Source organism: Podarcis gaigeae, assembly GCF_964106915.1.
Source record: "Podarcis gaigeae genome assembly, chromosome: 5".
In the NCBI taxonomy this organism is placed as follows: Eukaryota; Metazoa; Chordata; class Lepidosauria; order Squamata; family Lacertidae; genus Podarcis; species Podarcis gaigeae.
In genome coordinates this window covers 76,775,840-76,786,687 of record NC_139681.1, presented here as the reverse complement: position 1 = coordinate 76,786,687, position 10,848 = coordinate 76,775,840, and the positions used below count along the sequence as shown (strand labels likewise).

The 10,848-nt window shown below is 46.1% G+C and overlaps 1 protein-coding gene across 7 annotated transcripts in view; it reads left to right on the top strand.

Annotated features, from left to right (window-relative positions):
• Window positions 1-521: 521 nt before the first annotated feature.
• LOC310844844 (glutathione hydrolase-like YwrD proenzyme) overlaps window positions 522-10,848 on the top strand; it is a 33,237-nt gene continuing 22,910 nt past the window's right edge. For 2 of the 7 annotated variants that reach the window (XM_083739504.1, XM_083739503.1), the window contains exons 1-5: window positions 716-823; window positions 3,987-4,084; window positions 4,486-4,639; window positions 9,271-9,424; window positions 9,926-10,132. In XM_083739504.1, the coding sequence (XP_083595630.1) occupies window positions 3,988-4,084; window positions 4,486-4,639; window positions 9,271-9,424; window positions 9,926-10,132 (612 nt within the window). In that variant the 5' untranslated portion in view covers window positions 716-823; window position 3,987. Of the gene's footprint in view, window positions 824-2,743; window positions 2,850-3,187; window positions 4,085-4,485; window positions 4,640-9,270; window positions 9,425-9,925; window positions 10,133-10,848 lie in introns of those variants that run through there. The other 5 variants (XM_083739500.1, XM_083739501.1, XM_083739506.1 and 2 more) reach the window with 5 other exon arrangements.

Genomic DNA, 10,848 nt, shown 5'->3' with positions numbered 1-10,848 from the left:
ATTCTGTACACTGAAAGTGACAAACGTAGACAAACAAATTTTGATGAAGCTGTGGATGATTTTGTTATGAGGAAGGCTAGGAAAAAACATTTTAGCCTTACTATATTTGATGGTTGTCGTTTACTTCTTAATATGTATTTTAAAACTGACTTTTTAATGACAACATAAAGAGGATTCTAAAAGTGCCACACTGTCAGGCAATCATGCTCATGTTATTTACACTTCCCAGGTAATATAATTTGTAAACTCAATGTGTGGTTGTTTTTTTTTTAAGAATAACATTACAACTTCATTCCCCTAAAAATTAATGCTTATTCCACAAAAGGTTTACAAAGTTCAGTTATTGCAAAAGTTTTCAGTGTTAATTTTATGCATTTTTTAAAATCACGATGGTATTTAACAATAACATGTTACGTCCTTTAGAGGAGAAACTGAGAATCGCAGAATTTTAAATACCCATCATCATCCTTGGCTTTGTTTCATTTTCTTCTCGTCCTGAGGGTGGGGGATTGGGAGGGGCCTCACAAGTGGAGTAGCCTACCTAGGGACTCTCTTCATCTAATTCCGGCCCTGCCCCCACCCCACAAATAGCCCTAAATGGTGCAAAGCAGCGTCCATTCCTGCGCCCAAATAATATCTAGCGAAGAGACCAAAGGGATTCAGAACGACACTTCTCTCCTCGGATGGTACCAAAGGTGCGAAGGGACCTTGGCTTCGGAGTCACGTGCTCCGCGGTCACGTGAGGCGAGCCCAAAGCGCTGCTCCTTCGGCTCCCTTAGGACAACGTTGCTGCTGCTGCTTCTCCTCTCCAAGCGCGCGCCAGGTAGGAGGGGCGTCTGGGAGGGCGAGGAGAGCGCGCGCGCGCACGCATGAAAGGGACCCCTGGCGGCTGGCTCAGTTTTTGTTTTCACCCCCTTCTGTTTTCTGTCTCCTGCTGGAGAAGTGGGTCCGTTAAAGGAGACGGGCGCGTGTCTGGGGCTGCCTGGGCGTCGAGGCACAGATGGAGGGGCAACCTTTGCCCTCGGGGTGCGAGAAGCGGATAAGCCGCGGCAGCAGCTGGCAGGGCTCGGCTGAGCCACGCCTTGGAAACCCGAGCGCTGCTTGCCTCCGCTTCCTCGCCGCCCCGTTCCTGAGGCTTCTCCTCCGTTTACTTAGCTTCGGAAAGAAAACCCCAACATATCCAATTGAGTATATAGCCTGTCGCCCGCAAGGCGATGGACAGCTGCTATTTAAGCCCCAGAAGTTGGACGTTTCAAAAACGAAAACGCTCTGCAGAATTGCAGAGTTGGAAAGGAGCACGAGGATCATCAACTCCCAACTTCCTGCAATATATATATATATATATTGCCCAACGTGGGGCTCCAACCCATGACCTTGAGATTAAGAGTACAGTGGTACCTCGGGTTACATACACTTCAGGTTACAGACTCCGCTAACCCAGAAATAGTACCTTGGGTTAAGAACTTTGCTTCAGGATGAGAACAGAAATCGGGCTCCGGCGGCGCAGTGGCAGCGGGAGGCCCCATTAGCTATAGTGGTGCTTCAGGTTAAGAACAGTTTCAGGTTAAGAATGGACCTCCAGAACGAATTAAGTACTTAACCCGAGGTACCACTGTATTCATGTTGTACAGGCCAACTGAGATGCTTTGTCTAGCCTCTCTCATGCACAAAAGTCCACTTCTGGCAAAAGTCCCCAGGCAGGACTGATTGGCTGGACTGTCTAGTAGGGAGGCGGTACTGTTTCAGGGCAAGAGAAGCTTTGGTGCCACAGATGCTGCCAGGCTACAACTCCCATGAGTCAAGGGTTAGGGATGATTAGAGTTGCTATTGAGCAACATCTAGAGCAGTGTTTCCCAACCTTTGGTCTCCAGCTGTTTTTGGACTACAACTCCCATCATCCCTAGCTAGCAAGACCAAAGGTTAGGAATGTTTGGAATTGTAGTCCAAAAACAGCTGGAGACCAAAGGTTGGGAAGCACTGATCTAGAGGACCAAAGGTTCCCCACACCTGTGAGCGTAATCACTAGTGACTAGTTTCTAAGAGTGGTGTGTAGACTCTGGACCATCTGGAACGCAGGCTGAGACACTACCTGCCCACAGACTGTCTCGCCAGAGTGGTGCATGCTCTGGTTACCTCCTTCTTGGACTACTGCCATGTGCTCTGTGTGGCGCTACCTTTGAAGGTGACCTGGAAACTACAACTAATCCCGAATGTGGTAGCTAGGCTAGTGACTGGAAGTGGCCGCCAAGACCATAAAACACCGGTCCTGAAAGACCTACATTGGCTCCCAATACATTTCCGAGCACAATTTAAAGTGTTGGTGCTGACCTTGAAAGCCCTAAACGGCCTTGGCCCAGTATACCTGAAGGAGCGACTCCACCCCATCATTCAGCCCTGACGCTGAGGTCCAGCTCCAAGGGCCTTCTGGTGGTTCCCTCACTGCGAGAAGTGAAGCTACAAGGAACCAGGCAGAGGGCTTTCTCAGTAGTGGCGCCCGCCCTGTGGAACGCCCTCCCATCAGATGTCAAGGAAATAAACAACTACCTGACTTTTAGAAGACGCCTGAAAGCAGTTTTTAATGTTTGAAGTTTTATTCTGTTTTTAGTGTTCTGCTGGAAGCTGCCCATAGTGGCTGGGGAAACCCAGCCAGATGGGTGGGGTATAAATAATAAATTATTAAATAATAATAATAATAATAATTATTATTATTATTATTATTATTATTATTATTTCTTCTCTTTAGGTAATAATGTGCATTACGTCACTTCAAAATGTGTTCAACCCTCCGTACTGTGTTTGGCAGCCCCTCCTTATTCTGCTGAGTGGGACTGTGGACCTCTGCCCCCAAGGTCCTGGCCATATGGCACCACTGATACCTTCCTTGTCCTGAAATGGATTTTTGGAGTGGTGGGGGTTGCAATTGCTTCTCAACAAGTACCTGCACCTTTCTGCTGGATCCCTGTGATTACCTGAAAGAAAGGCACTTTGGATACACACATTATTACAGAACAAGTGGGGCCTGCTTTAACACAGTGTTTCCCAAACTTGGGTCTCCAGCTGTTTTTGGACTACAATTCCCATCATCCCTAGCTAGCAGGACCGGTGGTCAGGGTCGATAGGAATTGTAGTCCAAATGCAGCTAGAGACCCAAGTTTGGGAAACACTGCTCTAACAAACTGTTGCAATGGGAATTGTTATTATTATTATTATTCTTTGCATAGAATCAGAATTGTAGAAGTGTAGAGTTAGAAGGGACCGTGAGGGTCATCTAAGTCAACCCCCTGGAATACAGAAATATTTTACCCAACATGGGGCTCAAAACCCTGACCCTGAGATTAAGAGTCTCATCCTGTACCCACTGAGCTTTCCCTCTGCATGGACAGATGTGCTGCACTATATCAAGCAACAGAACCACGATCCGAGCCTTTGGATCAGCACATATAAGCAACTGTGTTTGCACTGTGTTACTGCTAAAGCCCGATTTTGGTAAACGGAACACAGCATTCCCGTATTCAGAATTCTCAGGTTTGAATAAGAAGCCATCAGGATGGCTTTGAATCTGACACAGCCTAACTTCGGTTGGTGAAAATTGTGTGTGTGAAATTGGGGATCAAGTTTGTTCCTCAACTTGAATTTTGAACCTGGGGGGGGGGGAAAAATTACACTCATTTAATTAACAGTTGTATTATTGTTGAATTCAAGGGAATTTGGGAGTAAGAATGATATTGCTTGGGGAGTTCCACTTCACTTGCCAAATGAAAACAAGGGATTTACATAAAATATGGTAACATGATGTAACGTCAGTATATATAAGTGTAAGCTATACTGGACACAACAAGTTGAGTTATGCAGAACTCTCTGAAGTTTTATATGGGTCCATTTGCATCCATTTGATTTGGGGCTTCGCATTTATTTTTGAACATTAGTTCAGGATTTCCTTTTAATACCCATTTCTTTTTGTGTGTGTCGTATATTCTTCCGAAAAGGATGCCACATCTTAATTTCTGTTCTCGGAGGTCCCCGGTGGTTTGCAGTAGTGCTTGCGTTGCGTCAAGCCAGCCTCTCGCAACAAATATAGGCCTTGGTAATTAGTTCCACTGTTATTTTAATGGGTGAAATGTTGGTTTTTCCTTCGTGGGTTGTATCTGACATTCAGTGGGTTGTCTCCAGACTTAAGTCAGTGCCTCTTTAGACCCCTGTGACTAATCTGGGGTGCAGCGCTATACTGAAGATCTCCTGGCTGAGGTTTCCACAATTTAGGGAGTGTAACTCACTCGCGCTTCCTCTCTTCTGGCATACAAAACCATTCTCAAATCATTTCAATTACAGCTGAAAATCTGCATTCCCATATCTTTCTTTAATTCTTAGGATCCTGTGGTTCTAACACTTCCTAAAGTGGCACTCCCTGATTTGGTTTGCATGTCACTATTAGTTTAGAGTTGTTGTTGGTTGCTGTTCTTTTTAATGAGCGTATCTCTGTTGCAGATATCTTAAAGAATGGTGGCAATGCTGCAGATGCTGCTGTAGCAGTAGCAGCTGCTTTAAATGTTACTGAACCATGCAGTACCGGCATAGGTGGAGACTGCTTCTGCCTCTATTATGACGCAAGCACAAAACAGGTCCATGGTCTCAATGGAAGGTAAGTACCAGAGAGAGCAAGAGAGAGCAAGAGAGCGTGCGCACACGAGCAGTTGTTGTATTCTGCTATGTACTAGGGCAGAGAGTTGTTGTATTCTGTTACCTATTAGAAAATGTAGTTGTATTCAGTTACATGCTGGTGTAAGCTGTGCATCTAGGATTTCTCTCTTTGTATTTTCTGCTCCCCCCTCCAAAACCTTTTTGCTGCTGGTTTCAGAGTAGGGATCAAGAAATGAGAGGATTAAGGCTGGATCTAGACGCATCAAAAAAACATTTCAGGAAAACATGTTATAACCTCATAATTGCCAAAAGATGGAACTCCACATCGCCATCTGGTGTCAACAGTGTTATGAATCTATGGCATGTGTGCCAGAGAGGGCACTCAGAGCCCTCTCTCTGGTCATGCAGGGCTGTCGCTTCTGTGCCGGGGGTAGGAGAGGAGGAAGAGAGGAGGGCTCATGCGTCCTGTGGGGACGCAGGGGGACGCATACCCCTAAATATTTTGTGAATTTATCGGGAGAAGAAATTCACTGTATTTATTTTTCCCCTGGTGGTGATTTTCTTGAGTCAAAACGAGAGTATCCCTAAACATTTTTTTTAAAGCACTGAGTTATACCATAAAATTATATATCAATGGAAAGATAATTTAATGAAGAATGTAATGCAATAACTTTTTTGAAGGATTATTTATTACAACATCAGTCATAAAGAAGAAGTGTGAAACACACAGAAAACAATGAGATATACAGGTAAAATTGCTGTGTTGGTACTTTGTGATAAAGAAGTGGGTTTTGGGTTGCAGTTTGGGCACTCGGTCTCTAAAAGGTACACCATCACTGTCCTAAGAAAACTCCTCTGTCAATGGCAGCCAGGTTGTTGAGTGAAGAGATGCCACTTCCTTTTCTGACATCATACATTTTATTGTAGGTGATACTACTACAGGAAACAGAATGCTAGACTAGGGCTGCAGTCCTATGTACTCTTTCCTGGGGTTAAGTCCCACTGAAGTAGGATAGTTGGCCAGCCAAGATTATGTGACTTGCTTCATGGCACACAATGAATTCAAAGCACAGGTCTGAATCCAGATTTTCCGGACTGAGGCTCAACCTTCTATCTGCTGGATCACACTGGCAACGATGGGAAGCTTGGGAAGGGGAGTGGCTGGAAACTGTGGCAAATGGAGAGTCATTAAAGCACAGCAAACCAGCTTGTTGCCACTAGCTCGACTGCTGGAAAATAAGCAGATACAGATTACCGTACTTGGACAGAATTTCTCAATGGAATTCCACATATATAACAGGGCTCAGTTTAGTGGTTTTGTTCAGGCTTGCCACACTTATCACGAGCCTGTTTGCAATGTATACAAATGGTGTTTGTCCAGTTTTAGTGTGTGCCTTCAGGCTTGTGTGCATAATGTCACTTTGTTTTTAAGCTGAACTTGATAATGATTTTGTGCAAACATCCTGGTGGACAGAGTGTCTGCAGTTCTGGTTTCATATGGGGAAGACTTTCATTTTAACCAGGAGGTCAGAATCCAGCTTTGCACCTCATTTCCTTTTCGTTCTGTTCTGATTTTCCTACATTCATATGCTATTCAACTTTTCGCCGCTGCAGAGGAATAGCTGCCCTTTAGGTCTAAGTTGAATATTAATAGGAAGATGCTATAAAAGGATAGCATCAGGTCCAGGTGCTCTTCAGTTCCTGTTGCTGTAGTCCAAGGGCAGAGAGCAGGACATGCTGAAATTCCTCTGATTATTTTTTTCCTCCCAGGAACCTTTCACAAAGAAACAGGAAACTCCTTAGAGCAAGATTGCACTAAGTGGCGCATGCATGTGGGGAACAAGGTCAACTTGTGCAACAAGACTTTTCCACCCTCTTGTCCCCCGTTGTTGTTGTTGTTTAGTCGTTTAGTCTTGTCCGACTCTTCATGACCCCATGGACCAGAGCACGCCAGGCACTCCTGTCTTCCACTACCTCCCGCAGTTTGGTCAAACTCATGCTGGTAGCTTCGAGAACACTGTCCAACCATCTCGTCCTCTGTCGTCCCCTTCTCCTTGTGCCCTCCATCTTTCCCAGCATCAGGGTCTTTTCCAGGGAGTCTTCTCTTCTCCTGAGGTGGCCAAAGTACTGTCCCCCACACGACCCCTAAACCTGTTCTGGTGGTTCCCTCAAACTCGCAGAGCAGCAGCGGCGTAGCATGGGTTGTCAGCACCCGGGGCAAGGCAAGTAATTTGCGCCCCCTAACCCGGGGCAAGGCAAGTAATTTGCGCCCCCTAACCCGGGGCAAGGCAAGTACAGTAATTTACTCTCCCAAGCAGCAGCAGCGAGGCTTCTCTTTCCCCCGCGCTCTCCCGGAGCTGCCTCTTTTCTTTCCTTTTTTCCCTTTCTCCAAGGCTTTTCGCTTTCTCTCCTCAATTGATTCCCCCTCCACACCGTGGCGTTTCCTGGCTGCTCCCCCCCTTCCCCTCTCTCTCCTCCTCGCTCTGCTTGCCTTGCCCTGCCCTGCCTGAGGGCGCCCTGAGGAGACTCCGCTCTCATTTTTGACCAGGCGAGGTGGAAAAAAGGGGGGAAAGTCTCTTCCCGCCCCCTCGCCAGACTCCCTGCTCGACTTGGCTCATTACCCAGAAGGCCAGTGGAGAGAGAGCCGCAATTACCATAAAGCTCCTCTCCCTCTGCTTCGCCAAGCTGTCAAAGCCCAGCAGCAATGGCAATGGCAGCAGCAGGTGCAGCCAGACCCCCGCCAGCCAGCAGCCGGCCCACCCGGCTTCCTCTCCTTTTTTGGCCCGCGGCAGAAGGCTTCGCTCTCCCCCTTCCGCGACCTCCTCGCCAAGCCGAGCGAGCGCGGGCTCCCTAACCCGTGGATTTTAGTAGGGGCAGAGAGCTGCTAGTGCGAGCGCGCCCCCCACCCATGTTGCGCCCGGTGCAGTCGGCCCCCCCTGCACCCCCACGCTACGCCACTGCAGAGCAGATTTAGGCGGTGCAGGGAGAAGTCTTGTTGTGTGAGTGGACCTCATTTTGCAAATGCAATAACTTAGTTGACTCCCACCCTTGGTTTGTGTGCTGTGACAGTTTCTGTATTAAGCCATGTTTCAAATATGAGTGTGCCTCCCTCCTGCCGCACAGGCCCTATGCAAATTCTCCCTCCTCCCACAGCACTCATGCACCTCAAACAAGCCATAGTATGGTTTGTCATGTTGTCCGAACCCAGACCATGGCTTGTTTGTTTCAACTGAACCTTCAACTGAAGGTTCGTTTCTTGGTTTATTTCTGGCTTATCACTCATGATTTGTTTGAAACAAACCACGATCTGGGTTTGGGTAGTGCAACAAGCTGTATTGTGGCTTTTTTAATGTATACAGGAGCCATAAGGTGGGGCAGTGAAGGGCAGAGAAGCCATGTGGGGATCTGTGCATCAGGGGCAGACACATTTTCTATTAAAAGCTCATATGTTCTCTTCTTCTCTGCTAGCTGGAGTGTGTGTGTGTGTGTGTGTGTGTGTGTGTGTATTGCCTTCTTCAAGCTTCTCATTCAAACACATGGGAGAGATTTCCCACTTATCAGCAAACCGCCTTCTATCAGCCATCGAAACTGGGCTATGTGCCTAACACAGGAATAGTCAGCCAATAGCCACAGTTGCCAGATCAAAGGACTACGGTGACAGAAGATACTACCGTTGGCAGAGTGTTCCCTTTTGAGTAGCTTTTAAAGCAGGTCGGCTCGAGGGCTGTATTCTGTCTTGACCAACCTTCTGGGAGCTTCATACAAGTGGTGGGCATACACAATGCACTTTAACTCACATGCATACATAAGTAAGTACCGTTTCTCCTCCAGCAATTAGTTTTTTGGGGAAAGTAGCTTCGTTTCATCCCCAAGTCTTATTTCATGGGGAAGGGGTGATCTTCCTGGAGACTGTAGCTGCTGAGGGGAGACTTAACCACCCATAACTCACAACAATGAGGCAGGGGGAGGCAGCCACCCATCGGAGCCAATAGATTTGTTTTCAGGCCAACAGGGCATTCGGGGACTTGGTGGGGTATTGTTGGCAGCATGAATAATATGGAGAGGATTACCTTTCCCCCCTTCCAGCTGTGACACACACTCTGAAAATGCCTCCATGTGCTTGAAAATATCTATTGGCTCCAGCCAAAGACTTCTTTTTTTCAAGTCTAGAGAGAGGTGCCAGGGGCAGTGTTTGGCCCACAGGCTGGCAGTTCCTGACCCGTATATTACTGGTACAGAAGCTCTTTGAGGGTTTGGACCTAACAATTCTAGTTCGTAGGGTTAAGAGCATCGTATGGGTTAAGAACATCTGTTTCTGTGTTACTGAATTAATGTAATATTTTGAGAATAGAGGTTTGATACAGACCATTTTAAGAAGAGCGATTGGTTGGTGTATCTAATAAGAGTTTCTGGAAATAAGGATGGCAGAATTTCAGCCTTTGATGAATCATTTCTGTGAAAATGCCATGGAAAATGTTCAACGTTATTTCAGGTTGTTGCCAGGAGCAACTGTAGCACCATCATCAAACTTTTTTTTTTTTTAATAAGGTCAAATGGATGCTCTTTTTTCCCTTTTATCTTTTCAGTATGCTTGTAATTCGGTTTCCATGTGGATCTCTGTTTGCTTTGCAGCGGTCGGTCTCCGCAGGCCCTGACCCTTGAGCTGCTAAAAGATCACGGCTTCAGCGAGGCAAATCCTCCCCCTCCACTACATGCACACAATGTCACTGTACCTGGTGCGGCAGCTGGCTGGTGCGATGCTGTTGCTCTGCATGGAAGCAAAAAGGTGAACCCCAAATGAACATGCAGATTTAGGAATATAGCATAACCCAAACTGTTTCTTTTTGGCAGATTTTTTGTTCTTTTAAAGCAACTATATTTTGCACTTTTTAAAAATAATAATAATAATAATCTGAATTTGCTAATTTAGTTTATTATGCACAATTTCTTCCACTCCTTCCAGATATACGGTAATGCAAGGAGAAATACAGGCCACGGAATCTCCTCCCCCATCACTAGAAATGTTACCCCACCTGACTTCTGAGATTTCGCCAGATTATCAGCTTATTTTCAAGTGTATATTCACAGTCAGAGAGACCTGGGAGTGTTTTGTTCGCTTAAAATTTTCTCCCACTTTACTATTTATCGATAGTCTATTGAACAGCTTTGTTTATAGGGTTAATTTTTGTAAAGAGGAGGGCCTTGGGAATGTTTTTAATCAGACACACGTACATTTCAAATGTTGCATCTAGATGGAAAAGTAATTGCGCGATCTTTCCCGGTCCAGCTTTCCCTGCGGCAAATTCTGCAGCCAGCTATAGACCTGGCTGAGAAGGGCTTTCCAGTCTCAGAGATTGCTTCCTACGGCTGGAAGAAAAATGCTCATGCTCTTCAGGCGCCTGGCAACCCACACGGGAAGGACCTGCTGATTGATGGCCAAGCACCTGATCACGGACAAGTCTTCTGCAATCCTTTTTTGGCAAACACTTTTAAGGTGAGCTGAACTGTCTTGAGCCCAGAGTCCTCAGCTCAGAACTATGGCTGCATTCAAACAGCAGTTTATTTAGTTTTCCCAACATTCCCCCAACCGTTCATTTCTGCATTATATTTGAGCTTTCGCATGGTGTAAAATCTGCTTATAGAAATACAGCGGAATGTAGCACAAATTCAGTGTTCGTTTTCATGTTATTTGCTTCCAGAAAAAGATCTGTTCACAAATAACATGGAAACGAGTTCCAAACCAGACCTATGTTCCAGCATATTTCCAGAAGTCGTTTACAACGTCGTGAAGAAACTCAAATATAATGCAGAAATTAACAGGTAGGGAACTGTCAGGAAAATGGAATAAACTGCTGTGTACATGTAGCCTGAGTGCCATAATCGCAGAAATCCTGGCAGCAACCAATGCAATGGCAGCAGCCCATTTTTACAGCTGCGGCAATCTCAGGAATCGCTTTCAGGTGACTCTGCTTGCATCCATGGATGAAATGGGATGCGTATTGCTGCACTTCCTGCAAATGTGTTCTAAGGCAATATCAGGTGCCATGCAGTGTGGAAAGTTCTGCTGTCAATGTTGGCTGGCTGATACAGTGGTACATACGCTTCAGGTTACAGACTCCGCTAACCTAGAAATAGTACCTCAGGTTAAGAACTTTGCTTCAGGATGAGAACAGTAATTGTGTTATAGCGGTGCGGCGGCAGCAGGAGGCC